The sequence below is a fragment of the Microchirus variegatus genome, assembly GCF_963457635.1.
Source record: "Microchirus variegatus genome assembly, chromosome: 16".
NCBI classification, from domain to species: Eukaryota; Metazoa; Chordata; class Actinopteri; order Pleuronectiformes; family Soleidae; genus Microchirus; species Microchirus variegatus.
This window is the reverse complement of record NC_139817.1, coordinates 9532912-9550658: the sequence shown is the minus strand read 5'-3', so window position 1 is coordinate 9550658 and position 17747 is coordinate 9532912. Positions and strand designations below refer to the sequence as shown.

Here is a 17747-nt window from a genome sequence, read left to right as displayed (position 1 = left end):
ATCCTGTGTTTTCCTATAAACCAATGCACCGTTTATTCATCATATCATATTTTTTAAAGAATTGTACTTTACCTCTTTTTATGGCAGCCATTATTTTCCCGCCTTCAGGGAATTGTTCGAGGATGATTAGGGGAATTATGATTTAACGTACAATGTGTACAATTTTACATTACATTAAATTACATTTTACATTAAACAATACATTAGTTTGTCCATTGTGGGCTCCTGTAAAAACATGGTGGTCCAAAAGAGCAGCAATCAGTAGAGTTGACATGGATACTTCTGAGGTAATGGAAAACATCAACTCAGTTGAAAAAAAACCCCCCCTAAGAATTTAAGATATTAATTAAAGGTGCATTATGTAATAAATCTAAAGCAACTGGCCATAAAATCCTCCTAATATGTCACAGAGACTCAGGAATAATGTTCATATAACAAACTGAACTCACCAACAACAACATCCATCCATCCATCCATTATCTACCGCTTTTTCCTCCACCAGAGGGTCACGGGGGGTGCTGTGCCTATCTCAGCAGACATTGGGCGATAGGCGGGGTACACCCTGGACAGTTCGCCAGTCCATCTCAGGGCCACATATAGAGACAAACAACCATTCACTCACACACTCACACCTACGGTCAATTTAGAGTGACCAATTCACCTAATCCCCATATCGCATGTTTTTGGACTGTGGGAGGAAGCCGAAGAACCCGGAGAAAACCCACGCGCACACGGGGAGAACATGCAAACTCCTTGCAGAAAGGCCCTTGTTCCGAAGTTGTTCCAAACGGGGCTCGAACCCAGGAACCCGGGTCTTCTTGCTGCAAAGGCAAGAGTGCTAACCACTACAACAACAGTGGTAAGCACTCTTGTACTGTTGTTGTTGCCCCCAACAACAACAGTACAGCCAAAATATTCGCATTAAAAAAAAACTTTTGCAGACTGCAAATCATGTTTATGTTTTGAAATAATGTTTTTGGCATGTGGCGCCACCTACCGCCACCTACCAATCATTACCAGCCTAGCCTTCATTACATTTATTATTTATAACTTTCTCATCATGTTTCTCAACTGTTTATGTGTGACTAGCCCTTAAATACATCTCCTACATGACTGTAGCGTGTGGATTTACATAATGTACAGTGTCCTTGGGTGTCCGGAAAGGCGCTTTTAAAAAAAATAAAAATGTATTATTATTATTATCATCTTGAGAGTGTGAGTTGTATTTGGTTCTGTCTGTGTTTGTGTCGACGTGTTCCATGTTTTATTTGTTTTGGATATCCGCACAGTACCTCTTCAGGTGATCCAACAGGAAAAGAAACGTGACCAGGTTGGGTTCCGGCAGTGACAGCAGTAAGTTCAACATACAGCTCTCTTTGGCGACACTATCAGACAAGGCTGAAAGACAAAAAAATAAACAAATATATATATATTTATTTACATGATACAAATGAGGATCTTTTACTCAATAACCAAGTGACTTACTGATGCCACCTGTAAAGCTTGGATAGAGGTCGTCAGTGAAAAGAGGCTCGGGCAGTTCTCTGAAGTACAGCTTCAAGGTCCCAGCGATGGCGTTGACGTCCATCTCGCTCATCATCACCGACACGTCTTTGTTATCTGCAGGAGGAAGAGAAAGTCGGTTGCGTGATGACAAAAAGAAAAAAAGGCTGGGAAAACCAACTCAAACAGGCAGCTGCCATGCCACAAAACTGTCACTGTGCACCACACGTCAGGAAGTACAACAACAACAAAAAAAACACTGTACACATCCACACACCCAGTGCAAATATACAGAAGGTTCATGAATGGGTTAGTCCATGAGTCCTGTTAATCATTTCACTGCAGAGAAAACACTTCATCAAAGAGCCGTGATCGCGATCACCTGATCAACAGGGACACAAAGATTAGAAAAAAGGACTTCCTCGCAGGCGACGGTCAACGTATCTTCTCGGCTTTCATCCCTAGAAATGCATGGCATTTACGGAATTATAACCACACAATGTGTGTAACCAAAATCGCAGTACAGTACTACACTACCTTTCAAAAGTTTGGGGTCACTTAGAAATGACATTATTTTTGAAGGGAAAGCACTTTTTTTTCCAATGAATATAACATTAAATGAATCAGAAATACACTCTATACACTGTTAATGTGGTAAACGACTATTCTAGCTGCAAACGTTTGGTTTTGAATGGAATATGTACATAGGTGTATAGAGGCCCATATCCAGCAACCAGTGTTCTAATGGTACATTGTGTTTGCTAATCGCCTTGTGCAATTATGTTAGCACAGCTGAAAACAGTTTTGCTGGTTCTTTGACGAAAGCAAAGTTTGAAGGGCAAAATTATTATTTTGAATAAAAATCATTTCTCATGTCTTTATAGTTTTCTATTGATTTTGCAACTCTTTTAATGAATAAAAGTGTGACTTTTAATAGAAAACAACAAAAAAATTGTATAGGTGACCCCAAACTTTTGAACCGTAGTGTATATAAAGTAAAGAGTTGTTGTCTGGACTCACTGGTATCAAAGGCAGTCTTCAAGGCCTGAATATCAGTGGCCACCCCCGATACTCGGTAGATGCCCACCTCCTCCATTCCCCTCCTTTCGATTTCCTCTAGGCACTGGCGGACAATGTAGGGCACCTTGGAGCGCTCTCGCCTAAGAGAGCAGGAAAACACAATTGTTTATACGCATAAACAAGCAGTTTCCCAGAGGTCAATTTGTTGTATGACATAGGATCGCATAAAAAAGGAGGCCTAAAATGGAGCCCTGAGGAACACCACTGGGGAATGGGGATGTTAAAGGTACAGGAAACTGGTCTTAAACGTCCACTCACCTGGTCACTGTCGTGATTTTGACTCCAAACACACCCATAGGTTTCCGCGAGGGCATCCTCTTCAGGCTGAACTCTCGACTGGTGAACTTTATCGAGAGTTTCACCTCGATCTGACGCAGGAACAAAAAAAAGAAAGAAGGAGGGTTTAAATTAAGTTTACAGAGTGAGATGCTGCTCCACAAGCCGAAAATCCATCTGCTGCATTTCTGTAAACCTGCTGAAATCCTCGCATGTAAAAACCATAAGGGAGAATTTAACGACTTAAGGGCATCCTGGAAATATAAGAATCACCCTCCTGTACTGGAGCTGTACTGACAAATACAAAGGAATACACACATTTTGAGGCAGTTGAGGTGACTATCAGATACAACAGTGAGAGGATAAATGTATTGATTTATGTGATGGACTCACCCCGTTCATGGGAATCACTGTTCTCTGCCAGTCTTTGCCTTGAAGAGTCTGGGGATCAAGCTGAGAGGAGGGAAGGGAAGGAAAAAGTAGAATTTATTGATTTATTTACAAGTTATTATTTCATTTCAACTAACACACTTTGTAAACATATGATCCATACAATGATGCAGACATGAGAAAGTCACCGGACATGTTTCAGATACTCGATCTTATCAACTTTTATATGATTCTTCGAGGAAAACAAATTATTTAGAAGTCTACATTCTAAATTTAGTGACGGTATATTCACTGTTCCTTTCCCTCTGCATGCACAGATTTTTAAGTCTTAATCTTTAAATCTCCTTCCCTTTACTTAACTTTATTTTAGAAACATATTAAATGTATACAAATACATTCTTAAAGGAGCTAAACATCTGCTAATTACCACTTAGAGGCCACCTAGAGTGTGTGTTTATCAGTAAATAAATAGGTTTTAGGTCTGTTGAATGAATTGTTGTCTTCCTTTTTAATTGTTATTTTCTATATAATGTGTATGTTTCATGTTTGTTGTTGTGTTTTCTATGCTAGGACCCTCCTTGCAAATTAGACAGTTCAACCCAAGAGTGAATAATAATCATAGCAACACACTTGTACCTAAACAACAACACTCAAATCTACTGAACATAACCCTTAAACATCACAGCTCAGGCCACATCCACACGGAAACAGCAGGAAATGTAAATTATCTTTTTTACATCCAACTCAAAACGCTGTAGTGCATAGGAGGAGACTGTAAGTGGCGCTGTAACGCTGCACCAAAAAACAGAGCTGTGCCAGGGGAAAGAAAGGGAAAAAACATGTCTGTTTGACATACAATTCTGCCGCATGAGTGAGATCCATCTATCAAAGCCTAACTCTAACCCTAAAACCAGATCTTTGACCCTGAAAAACCCAGACAAAAATGTCCCTACAAGGTCAAACTGTCCTCACAAAGACAAGGTTTGTACGTTGTTTGGTCCCCATGAGGATAGAGTTTATTGTATGTTTACTTATACTAACACAACATCTGGCTGTGTGCAAAGCTGTATCACGTTTATCACGACTGAATCTTCAAAGACACTAAAAACAGCAAAGCCGCATTAAAAAAAATAAAATAATAATAAATAAAGCTGTTACCCAGCAAATATTATTCTATCCTCTTCAGCCTGTAGTGGTCAAAGGTTTAGGGAACTATGTGCCGTTTAATAATGCACCGTTTTTTCTACTAAAACCACATGTCTATGAGAGCAAAGTAAAGCCTCGAAGGCTTAAAGGAAGCCAGGGACAGTTCAACACCACTGTGTGAAAACACGAGAAAAGATAACAGCAATGTGCTATGGAGACATTTGAGAGAGACATTTAATTAATCTAAAAAAAAAAAAAAAAAAAAAAAAAAATCAATATCCTCCTCTACCATCCACCCTTAGATACACATGGGGAACAAAAGAACACACAAAAGAAGTGTTGTATTGGAGCTGGTAACAATTTGGTGGTTGGTTGTTAAAAAGGCGTGATTTCACTGCCACTGTAGCGTCTGCTGAAAGACGAGCGAGGGAGTGGCCGCTTCTTGTTTCTCGGATTTACGACAACGCTGCTGAGCAACTTTCTCACTTGCTCTGTGTGGTTTGTTCAGCATGACATCATCCGTCTGAAGCGCACTGTGTCACGGGGACTAACAAAAAGGAACCACTAGGTGGAGCACGAGACTGTAACATGTCACCGTAGTCTCCTCCGTTGCTTATTAGAATTTGAGTGTGTGACACAATGGATGATGACTTTAAAAAAAAAAAAAAAAAAAATATTACAGCAATAATAATCTTCCATTTGGGTTGTAGTGTCGTTTCAGATTGCTTTGTATGTTGTTGTTTTTTTAAATAAAGAAACTCACAGCCGCACATTTAAGCGCACACCTCCGTCCTGCTGTGTCTGGAGGGAGTGGAGAGAAAGATGTTTTTGGCTGCAGCAAAGTCGACTCCGGCTGATTCTCGCTGCCGTATCCGTCTTTTTCTCCCTCGCCGAGTGACAATTGACATTATCCTGCAGGTCGGCGCCATGTTGGCTGCCTAATTACACGCTATCAACCTACAATCAACCATCCTGTCAATCACACGGCCGGATTGTGTTTGTATGTTGTTGTTTTTTCCCAGAATATATTACCTAATTATAGTATATGTCGATGGCATTTGACAGTATTGATGTGTTTTCACTTGATAACCATTATAGACCCGGAAATGATGATGAATGTTTTAAACCTGGCAGCAAAATGACCGATTTCTTGCTTAAGTGTGTATATCTTGACCTCCAAGAGCATTTAATCTCCCCACAATCTCCATTTTACTGTATATTCTGGCAATTAATCTGCATCAGCAATCCAATAGTCATGATATGGATTCCATGGCAGCAGAAGTGACATAACTGCCTTTTCAGTGAAGAATTGTAATGTGTCTGCTGAACAAGGAGGATGGGGATGGAGGGATGGAGGGAGGGATGGAGGGATGGAGGGAGGGAGGGAGGGAGGGAGGGGGGTGACGTCATGTTATTATACCGGTATCTGTCCTTTCCCCATGATGCGGTCTGCGCTCTCTCCGTCCTCTTTGTTCGGCTTGGTCTTGTTGTAACACTTCTCATAGCAGAGCAGCCTCAGGGTCTGCGAGCCCTCCAGCTCAATCTCAAACTCCTGAAGGACAGAAAAACAACAACAGATTAAAAAAAAAAAAAAAAAAGAAAGAAAGAAAATGACAGAGACGGGAGAAACAACAAGAACGACGGTGATAATGACAGACCCAGAGTTCACCCCCCCCGAAGAAAACAATATCCCCCTATATTTTAATCCATACATGCCGCCACAAAGCCCGGCTGACTCTCAGTGCCTGTAATTACGTGCGGGAGCTCCCTGCATATGGTTCGCACATTGTTCTTAAGCGCAAACTATGCTGGTTCACTTAGCATTGGACAGATGTGAGTCATCACCAGCAGCTCCTCATTAGCAGATATTATTTCCACTTTGCTGAGCAATGACTCTTTGGGCCATGGAGGGAGAAAAAAAAAAAAAAACCCAGTATTGTGCTACAGATGAACCCTTCTTCGTCTCATTGTGTCTGAGAGCTCCACATGCAGCCATATCATCATTGCGTGCATGTTTCTGTGTGCGTTTGCAGGGCCTGCATATGCTCCCACGTCACGTTCCGTTAAACATCTTTAAATCACGTACAGTTAAAAACAGTTGAGTGAATACAGCGGATTTAAAAAAAAAAAAAAAAAAAAAGCGTAAGTCTCTTACCTCATTCCATTTGGGCTCAGTGGTGTATCGATACACTCGCGTCTTGGCTTTACTTGAGAAGAAGCCAAAGGAATCGACCTCCAATGTGCAGTAGAGATCTGGCAGAGAGCACAGGGTTGGACGTAAATCAGACACATGAATACTTTGTGAGTAGTAGTAATATGCTTGTTATTATTATTATTATCAAACAAGCTGAAAGTTTAATGTTTTCTCCTAAAGACAAATCAGCAAGTCATTCTATTTAATATAAAATTAACCGTTTAACACCGAGCGTACTCTGCATTATCAGAAATTATGCAACGGTTTGTGCGGTTTCTGAAAGCTGAGAAGTTGCACATCAAAGCCAACGTGTGGTTATTACGGCAATTTCACTCTCACTGTTGCAGGAAGCCGGAGAATCAGCATTCTTTGTCGCCAGAGAGGGGAGAGAGTTGGAAAAATGCCTGTACATAGTTTCCATTCTTTAGTCTGTTTTTTACCCTTTTGTTATCAAAAGACTCAAACATAATGTTTTATACTGTTCAAAACAGGCAAAATCTGGTGTTCATGCACAACTGCATTGTTCTTCTCGATAAAACTTGTTTTTCTTCATTTTAAATTGTTAATACACCATTTTACTGTACTGTAAACTGTAAATAACTGCCAGATATCGAAAGTTATTCTGGAAATTTGAAGCCTTAGGCGTTACAGGGTTAAAAATATGCTCAGCTACTGTCACTACGTTATCGTGTGAAAACCAAACCAGCAGCTAAAGACATACAGTGCGTCACAAGAATGTACATTCCTACATATAATCCACTTGTACGGGGAAAACAACATCATTTTCCAGCGCTCCATGGTCACATCAAAACAAGACTCTCTCTCTCTCACAAGAACTCATTTGGTTTGCCTCGATCTGTGTATTTTCTGTTGTTTGCATTAAAGCTGAAGGTGAGTGACTCACTCAAGCTCTGTTTGAGGCCGGAGGCGGAGTGGACGATTACATTCAGGAACCCACAGAGACCGGAGGGTTCATCCTCTGGAAAAACAGTCAGTGAGCAGAGAGAGAGAGAGAGAAATTTACAGTGAGGGGGATTAGAAAAACATGCCGATGTCTGTTTGTTTAGGAGCAGAATCCAACATGGACATGTGGCTTAAATCTCTTTGTATTTCTCATCCACAAATATTTATTATCATTTTTTTCCCCCCAGAGCAATTTCTGACAATGTATGGCTTCCAACAGAGAACTAATACAAGAGCTGTATATAGAATTTAATAATGTTACTGTGGAATTAAATCCAGGAAAACAAACACTATCTAAAACGTAATCTAGGAAAAATAAAGGATAAAATTGATTGATTTTACCTTCTTTATTGATGCTAAGTGGAATGTGGTGGACAGTCTGAAGTTTGACACAGGAGCTGGTCAACATCTGCAGCTCCATGGAGGTCAAGGAAGATGCTTTAAAACCTGAAAATGAAGACATTTGATTTAGACTGTTGTTATTTCGTGGGTTTCGCGTTCCTCCGTCAATGGATTCTTGGATTTACGAGTTCTCAAGTGCACCCAAATCCCCCCCCCCAAAAAATGGTCATCACTTCTGGCACACTCACATTTCTTCTGCTGTTCTTTGATGATTTCCTTCCATTCTGCACGTTCGTAGTCTGACGATATCAGGAAACTGTAACTCTGAAATGTAAAAAAACAAAACAAAAAATGGCTGTTATTTCATCAAATTGTAATCTAGGAGGAGGCAGATTAACACATTGTTAACACATCGTAACAAAATATCATAAAGGAAAAAGTACGTAAGAGTCTAGGATAAAAACAGATAAAGAAGAAGGAATCCTAAGGAAAAAGGAAAAACCATACCATAAAACATAAAAAGTAAGAAGTACTGAAGAAACCGAGGGTTTAAGACGGACAGTGTGGTCACCTTGCCGTTCTTGTTGTACAGTCGGATGGGCAAACTTGGAGATGTTAGCAGGAGAAGAGACTCCTGTTCAGAAAGCTTCTTCCTGAGACGGTCGATGACTTTCGAACCTTTGTTTGCTCTCTGAAAATTACAAAGAGGAAAACTGTTGGTTTTTTTGCATGTACTTTCATGTGAAAAAAAACAAAACAAACATCAGAGGTTAATATGGCTCAGTGGCCCCCCCCCACAAACCTTCTCTCTCTGGATCTCACTGCGGAGGTGTGAGATCTTGACCTTCATGGTGTCGAGCTCTTCGTCGGGGGCTTGGGGGATGGTGAGTGGTTCCGTGTCCTCGGGACCCTGGAAGCTCAGCTCAGCCAGCGGGATGTACCACTTACTGTCGTACTGTTGGTTTTTACTGTCGGCAGCAGAAAGAGGAGGAGGAGGAGGAGGAGGAGAAAAAGAAATGAGAAGGTGAAAGACAAAAAGGAGAAAAGGAGGAGTGGATTGATAACTGGACTCAAGGAAATATATGACCTTGAGGGGAATCTTGCATTAAACAGACAATACAGTAAATAACATCACATTTATTTAGGTTTATTTTCTATTACTTTACTGCTGACAAAGAGTTCCACAAATCCCCATTCTGCTCTGCACAGCAACGATCATCGTTACGATCTTACTTCTTCTTACTTAGTGCAGAATTAGACACGGGAAAAAACCAGTCGCGCCTCTTACCCTCCGATCTGCTTTTTCAGTTTGGCGCAGAGCAGCAGATCGGTGAAGAGGAAGACGTGTCGCAGCTTCCTGGCTCCTTCCACCAACTCCACCATGAAGCTGTCCCTCAGCAGCTGCCTGTTCTGTGGAGACAAAACGAAAAAACAACAGAAAACCCAGCTGGGTCAGTCACACACACAGGCATGAAAGACAATAGTCTGATATGTCCATCGTGTCTATATATGGAGGAGTGAGGAGGACACTTTGTCTCCAGAGCCTTTGTGATGGAAGTCGCAATCAAAACCTTTAGTCCTGCTGATTTTGAGGCAAAAAAAATGGATTGGAGAGAGTATGAAGAATATCCACTCCACTCTAATTATCATGAACGAACATCAAGTGCAACCTATAAATGTTAATTAAATAATAACTACATTATTGCTCATAATGATTTCACGTTTCGGCACGTTCATAAACGCCATTGATTCTTTTCTTGTGTTCGTCAATTTCACACGGCGACGAATGGGGGGGGGGGGGGGGATTAGGGGAGAGAAGGAGAAGAATGACACTTGGAACCCTGAGCACTGACTGACGTCAGACTTTGTAATCAGATGCGTAATGCCACGCTTGGCCAAAAGGGGGCAGTGATGTAATTTTCCAAATCAGAAGAACACAGGACCATATTAAAATGGACTTGGAGCAGCAAAGCACATGAAGAGTAAATGGTTTTATTTGAACTCTATAACCGGGGGGACGGATATAAATGTTACACGCTGTGTTAACTCATTATTCGTCAAACCTATCGTCTCACATCACTCGTTTCAATTCAAAGACACAACAGACAGTAATGAGTTTAACCACACTTAACTTAACAGCATTAAAACGTTAAAGAGGGAACAGGACACATAATAGGCTATAACATTAACAGCACACATAATATACTGTATAGTATTTTACGCTCCATCGACTTCTTCTCACCCAGCAGCAAAAACAAACATAAAAGTTTTCTACGAATAACTTTTAATGTAACTAATTCAACTAATCTACACTATAAGCAACATTTTTGGGTTCCTGCACAGGACTTCATTTCTGCCCTCCTTTATGAGGAAGGTGAAAACAGCAGAGAGATAATGTGTCAGAGGAAGGAGAAGAGAGGAGAGAGAGAGAGATGCTCCCAATGGGATCGTTGTCATAGTGCTGTTTTTTCTTCTTCTTCTTTGTGTAGAAACCACGTGACACAGCAGCTCCTCTGCGCTCATCTGTTGTTGCAGCGTCTCGTCGTGGACGCACAACACAGAGAGTCGACATAAGAATGCAATAGAAATCTACGAGGGGTGTAATTACTAATCTGTCATACACGTATCCAGATGAGTTGCCTTCTCCGTATCTGGCATCTGTCGCTCGTAAGCAACCGGGATGCTACATCTGTCAGTCGGCGCGCTGGCCCCGACATGACGGCGATGATGAAATTCGAGTGAAAGACGTGTTCACATAATTCCTTCCTCTTCTCGACTGATCCAGTCGGTGCTGTAACACAGACAGACAGACTCCGCACGTCTGCACGTCGGTTTTCCCCCTCAAGGTGTTCACCAGCCTCCATCTTTGGGCTTCAACAGCTAAAATATGTCAAAGCTCCATCTCAACTCCACCTGAGTCACAGATCAGACTTCAGTGTCAAGTTTTGACATTTTTAAAACGTGTTGTTACATCATTAGCCCCTTTTTTTCCCCACCACAGGAACTTTTCTCATTTACTCGGGATTTTGAAAAACCTTGGTGTGTTTCCACTGAAATTACCCAAGGGAAGAACTTTCTCAAGACCCCAAACTTTCACCCGAAGAAGTACTTTCCTTGCAACTAAGGACTTTTGAGATTACCAGGAACTTAAGAGGGGTGGACGCCAATTGGTGGAACACCATTTGCATCAGTTTTAAAGGTCCCATATTATGTAAAAACACCTTTTAAAAATCATTTAAATCCTTATATTTGAGACTCTGGAGGCCCTACCAGTCGCCAAAATGTGAAAAAAGATGACTCACTCATGTTTTTGTGGTCCTCCTCAGTCTAAGTACAGGAGATAAAACATGGTGTTCACTTCCGCACTCACTGGGACGACGCAATGCGCAAAATTCCTGGAATTGTTGTGTCGCGGAGCTCCGCTTTGTCCGTAGAACACGCGAGAGTGCCGGCGAGGGTTCGAAAACCGGAAGGCCGTGAAAAGTTCTATTCTTGGCTCCACAGTGCAGCACAGAGTTCTCCACACACTTCCAGCCTCAGAGGATTTATCTGTCCAGTGGATACATGTTATATATGACGGCAATGCGCCTGCTAGAGCCTGCAAATGATCACTTTTCCAAATGCTAACTGCTGTTAGCGCCCAGTGGCCTCTGTGGGTGATGTCATTGACCCAGTGTTCTCTAGATGTCACCACAAGAGGGTCAACCACCAAAATCTAATATTAAGTGTCTTTTCTATCACACAGGACAGCAAATATAACAAATGAAATGTTGAATCTTATGTTTGAGACAAACTAAAATCTCCTTTAACCAAATGATTGGATTATAGGGCAGAAAGAACAGCAGCAGATTAAGTTGGTTTATTGCAGCAAATGCTTACAGCACAATCCGCCTAAGGTGTGTTATACACAGGAGCAACTTGATTGGTTTACATGTTCAGGTAAGTGAGCCGGGCTTGAAATGACCCACTCCTGCTGCTGCTGCTGCTCAAGAGTCCGGCATAATTCTCTCTCCCTCCATTGATCGCATGATGTAGTGATAAGATAACGGCAGGGATAACAACAAGATTAGGGAGTAAGCGGCGTCTTATCTGCGCGTGAGTAAACTGGGGGATTGTGTGGACAGATACAGTGAGACAGGCCACAGCAACACTGTGTCACTAAAGTACCTAAAAACTGCATATTCAAGTCCGTCATTGACAATCCTGAGAGGAAGTTTAGACTTTAATAAACTGGAATATGGCAATACAATACTTTTTAATCTATGACCAATTATTCAATAAATGACTACTTTAATTTATTAACACAATAACTAAATACCTAACATGGAAGAGTATTAGGGCGACGTGTAAAACGATTTTTTTGGAAGAAAGTAAAAAAATATAACATGCATGAATTCTGAGATTAAAGACAGAATTCTGAGATTGAATTCTAGGATTACAGACAGAATTCTGAGAAAAAAGTCAGAATTCATGCTGTTGTATTTCATTTAAAACTGTAATTTGTAGTAATAAATACTTTTTGCGTCATAAATACATCGTCATTGTGAGCATTTTATCGCTGCATGTCAACACAGACACTTTTATTTTGAAATTCTGTCAAATATCTATCTTTGCGATATCATTTTAAGCTCATATCACCCGCTCAAATGTTTTGACTTGACCGGCCCCCTACTGGCCAGATGATGGTCAGCGACCCCAAGGTCATATTAGCTAGGTCATGTATTTATTTGTCATTTAAAAGTGCAGTGTGCAACATTTAGGAGTGTTTATTGACAGAACATTATACCCATAGGTATGTTTGTATAAATGTATAAATGCTTTAAAGTAAACTAGGAAAGGAAAAATCCTTTCTGGTAAATGAAGAAAACCCCCTCCACCCCCTGGCAAGCGCGGACGTTTAATTAATGTACATTGTTTTATCTCTTGAACAGACACACACACACAGAGTTTTCCTGTCAAGGCTTCTTGCGGAATCAGTAATCTAATGAATTTAAATTGTGCTTATGCAGCAGCTCTGCTCTGCTGACAGAGGGGAGGGAAAAAAGGCATCCTTAACGAAACGGCACATCAGACGACGTATTCGCAGCACTGTCGGGGGGGGACGTGGCTCTACTATACTCTACTCTAACATATCGGCTGAGTGGAACATGAGCAGCATCAAAGTGGGAGCCGCGACGACGCGAGGCACAGAGAACACGCACGCCACAGATTAAATATTGACCATCTTCCTCGCTGAAAGCTCGTGCACGAGTAATGGCTTGAGTTTGCAAAAGATCCGTGTTTATATTTAGAACACAGGCTCCAGGGGTCATCGTCTCTGCCCGTGCATGTGTGTGTGTGTGTGTGTGTGTGAGTGTGTTTTGCTGCTGTTGCACGTGTTTATACGACGACGTGTTTGTGATATAAAAGCCACACCGCAGTGGTTGTCGGTGATGTAAACACACACGTGCGCTCACATCAGGAGCTAGATCATCCCTAAGGCAAACAGCGCCGAGCACAAGGAGGTGTGCCGAGATTTAGGGGCAGTGCCATCATTAGCTCTCTCACATTGAGCAGCTTCTGTTTGTCCCCTCCCCTCATCATCTGACAGGGCCACGGCCTCCAGGGGCCACTTATGCTCATGCTCGGCTCCAGCATCGCAAAACTAGAGAGTGCACCACAGGTTACCTGCTCTTGGAAACACAATAAATGTGATTTTTTTACCCTTTTTTGGCAAGAGATGTGAATGTAATCTATCCGTAAAGCAAGTTGCCTCTATGTGTCTGTTGGTCTGTGACAGGCATATCTCGCTGACCGTTAGTCAGATTGCCCTAAGACTTTGGATATGGGTTGAGCATGGCCCGATGGGTTAGGGGTAAATGTGTGTTATTCTGCTCACACAGATTCTGCAGTGATCGAATTTGTGTGCGAGGCATAAAAAGATTAACTACTAATACTGCTTGGATGTATACAGATATTAAACTTTTAGGAGAGTGACACATGGCGGCTAAATCCCTCTATCTTACTTTATTTGATTGTTTTGTTGTAATTACAGATTTTCGGAAAAAAAAAACAGCAAATGTTCTTTACTCGGAGAGATTAAAGTATTATTAATATTGGCTCTCTTGGTTCACGCAGACACCCTTCATCCCTGTTGGATACACGACGACTACGTCCGAGAATCACGCTCTCGTGAAGCAGCTTAAGTTGGTGAAATGCAGACAACAAAAAACCCCCCGGGCGTATTATTATTATAATTATTATATACTCTGCCGACGATAAGGTACAATATAATGAGCCCCTATTGATTTCCAAGTGCTGCTTTCATGTATCCATCATAAATATTTGATGACTGGTGTGGAGGTCTTGGCCAGACTGGGTTGGAAGTGAGGCCTGCGGGGACAGAAGAGGAGGTATGGAAGAGAACCCTATGTGTGTGTGTGTATACGTTCAAAGGCAAACAAGAGCAAGAGAATGGGTGCAGAGTGGAGGGAAGAGTGTGTGTGTGTGTGTGTGTGTGGTGAGGGTGCGGTAATGACCCCCCTGTGAGCAGAGGGCGGAGCTGACTGAGCCTTTACGTTCGCTCGCACCCGCCCTCCATTTATTAATAATTAACATGGAATCTGCCAGTCGGAGCGGTGGTGGCGGCTCATTACAAGGCATTATGTACGGCAGTGTCACGCAAGCTATCAATCAAGACGCATCCACTCATGTGCGTCAAGTCATCTCCGGGGATGGGAGAGACAGTGGGGGGTGGGTTTCTGTGTGTGTGTGTGTGTGTGTGTGTGTGTAAGCCACAGGAGAGACACAGTGCAAACAGAGAATCACCCTCCACGACACAACCCCTTGTTTTACCATATAAGGGCATGGGCTCTGCTTTAGGCTGCAGATTGGTGGCCCCCTCCACCGCCACACGCTCATCTGACAGTGACTCCAAGGTTCGGGGGCGGAGTTATAACTTCATCAATATCACTAGAATCTATATATTTAGTGTCACCTTTTTTTTTTTTTTTTTGGCAAAATCAGGTGTTATTACCCTATTACGACAATCGAGACAATGAGGCTGTGTGGATTTATATTTCTTTCTGCTCTTTTTTCCAAGATAACTTTCATTTTCGATATCCGTTCAGGAATCGCGTCTGTGATTGGACGCGGAAGTCCTGAGGATCTACTGTAATGACAAATATATGGGCACTAAAGCTCCATTTCTTTGCTTTCTGGTATCCGTCCATCCATCTTCTACCACTTTATTCTCCACATGAGGGTCGCACAGGGTGCTGTGAGGTAGATTTTTGAAAATTTCTAGATATCACAAAAGGTCTAGGAGTTGCGGTAATGAAAAGTGCGCATGTCAAATCCTGTCAGCGACGATACGATAATGACAGAAGGGTTAATATTTCACTTTTTTTTTTATATATCCACCAGCTTCCTTTATAGAGCAGGATATACTTTTTGCACACACAGTTGCAAATTCAAAGAAATCACATTTAGTATAGAAATAGTAATAGGCGCATTACAGTAATATTAACACAAGTGTCACGGAGATGAGCTCACCTCTCCCTTCTTGACGGTCATAGATTGGCGCCGCGGCGTCGTCTCCTCGTTGATGCTGGACAGGAAGTTCTGGGAGATCCGCAGGGCGTCCAGCAGGAGCGCGTGGTCCGGGTGGCTGGTGGGCGTATGTTTGAGCAAGTCCTACAACACAGAAGTGACGAGGACATACATATATATATATATGTCACAGGCCGGCACATTAAGGTCAGTCATTGACCTGAACAATAAATGGATAAAAACAGAACATAAAAACAGCTGTGAAGAGAAAGTTTACTTCGAATATCCTCTCCTAAAAGTTATTGTCCCCATAGGGAAATTTCTCCAACCTTTTATTAAAGATTTATGAGTGTATGTTTTAAATAAGATAGCATAAAGAACCTTTGGTTAAAGGGTTTGGCGTCAGTGCTCACACATACTTACATGAAGTACCAATGTGCTACGTGTCACTCTGTCCACTGGTTTGTACAGTAAAGCTGTAAATTAGAAATAATTAATTATTTACGTGACTTAATTCCAACACGACTACTTCAATTCATTCGAATAGAGCGCACAGAGTAGGATGAGGTGACTGACCCTCCAGAGAGCTCTTTACTGTCTGGTCTTTCGAATCCTTGGGACTCCTCACCTTCAGGTTCTGTTTCGAAGACAAAAAAAAGAAAGACTAGTTTAATCAGAGATATAAAAGAAAATATCTTCAAAAAAGACCCTTTTCCCAAAACCTGTTCAGTGCACTTAAGAAACACGGATGAGGTCATCTACTTTCAAATTCATAACGCCATCTGCGGCGCGGCTTTTTGCTCAGATGGCTCAGAGTCATGCGTCATTACTAAGACCATAAACAACAACCATTGACGATGAATTCCCCATCCTGCTGAAGACTCCACGGACGACGCGTCAGAAAACCGCGCCACATGCTCGGAAACATTGAGAGCTTCGAGAACGTCAACGGATGCCTGAATGTCACCGTGTTCTCTTTTATATCAATTAATAAAGACGTGAGCCATTTGCCATTCCGTCGGTGACGATGTTTAACTGCAGTCGTTACCTTTTATGTTACGTTATTGCTTCATTCTGGATTCAGTCATCCACTACTTCTACTACTTTTCCTTATTCCTTGTCTGAAAGATCACAGCGTCCATCCATTTCTGAATAAACACTTCTGGAACTATGAGAGGAAAACTGCAGAAAATGGCAGCTGCCGTCCTCTTCACTGTTCCATTTCCCCGACACCGTACAGTTCACATACTGTATATGTAGGAGGCAAAATCATGCACACGCCGGCACAAAATTGCCTCCGTCTGCAATCGTCTACACAAGTGCTCGGCAGAGCATTCACGTTTAAATGCAGTGGAAATGATAAAAGCTGCGTGGGTGAAATAATGGGAGAGCACTCTCAGAAGTACAGCACATCAGGTACAAGGCTAAAAGCAGCCGTAACATAGCCTCTCTGCAACGACACGACTCGGAAAAAAACTGTTCTTCCCCATAATAGCAGTGAGTAGTTTCTGAAGCGACGGTAGCTGCTTTCATCGCAGGCTTGATGAAGTCTGGGACATTTTCTGGAACTTGTCCTTCCGGATTAAATGTCCAAATGAGTTTGTGCGCAACAGTAAAGCAGGTTTACGAAAGTGTCTCACCCAGACAATCACCTACGGTGCTCTGTTTTTTCAGTTTTCTAAACATTTTCTACACACTGCCCGTCCACCAGAGGTGGAAAAAGTAGTAAAATATTGTACTCAAGTAAAAGTACCAATACTTTGATGAAATATTACTCAAGTAGAAGTAAAAAGTAGTTCCTTTGAAATGCACTTTAAGTAAAAGTTACTGATCACATCATCATTCGTTTGGTTCCGGCGCCTATTTTCCCCCTGTAGGTCTTCATTGTGCTGAATTTTTATTTTTACTCAATAACGGATAGGATTTATAAAGTAACTAAGTACAATACTTGAGTCAATACGTACTCAAGTAAAATACAAAATCCTGATTTTAAATTGTACTGAAAAAATTACAAAATACGCACAAAAAAGTATTCAATGCAGAAACTTGAGTAAATGCATTTCATTACTTTCCACCTCTGCCGTCCACTCGAGTTGAACAAACCCTTTAGATTATGTTTGGACAAATGTCTTCTTCCCCTGTGCTTAATGTTTGACATACTTTTATCTCAATTAGACGCAGCACCGCTTTCAAACATCACAGGCGAAAAGAATTGTGAAATTCATTCGGATAATTTGCTGGCATGCAGGGGTTAAGTGTCCGATTTGACACACTTGTAAAGCGACACCATAACTCAAAGAGAGAGAGCAGCAGCACAACAACA

At 41.7% G+C, this 17747-nt stretch overlaps 1 protein-coding gene across 1 annotated transcript in view; it reads right to left on the bottom strand.

The window, feature by feature from the left end:
* Positions 1-17747, bottom strand: part of bcr (BCR activator of RhoGEF and GTPase) — a gene marked incomplete at its 3' end in the record, with an annotated part of 84647 nt that overhangs the window by 439 nt on the left and 66461 nt on the right. The window contains exons 6-21 of the mRNA XM_083902417.1: positions 16001-16061; positions 15848-15900; positions 15428-15568; positions 9183-9304; positions 8697-8862; positions 8466-8585; positions 8143-8218; positions 7895-7999; positions 7494-7568; positions 6551-6648; positions 5816-5947; positions 3253-3312; positions 2842-2951; positions 2524-2663; positions 1486-1620; positions 1293-1398 (exon numbers count right to left, since the gene is read on the bottom strand). Coding sequence (XP_083758543.1) covers positions 1293-1398; positions 1486-1620; positions 2524-2663; positions 2842-2951; positions 3253-3312; positions 5816-5947; positions 6551-6648; positions 7494-7568; positions 7895-7999; positions 8143-8218; positions 8466-8585; positions 8697-8862; positions 9183-9304; positions 15428-15568; positions 15848-15900; positions 16001-16061 — 1700 coding nt within the window. The remainder of the gene's footprint in view (positions 1-1292; positions 1399-1485; positions 1621-2523; positions 2664-2841; positions 2952-3252; positions 3313-5815; positions 5948-6550; positions 6649-7493; positions 7569-7894; positions 8000-8142; positions 8219-8465; positions 8586-8696; positions 8863-9182; positions 9305-15427; positions 15569-15847; positions 15901-16000; positions 16062-17747) is intronic.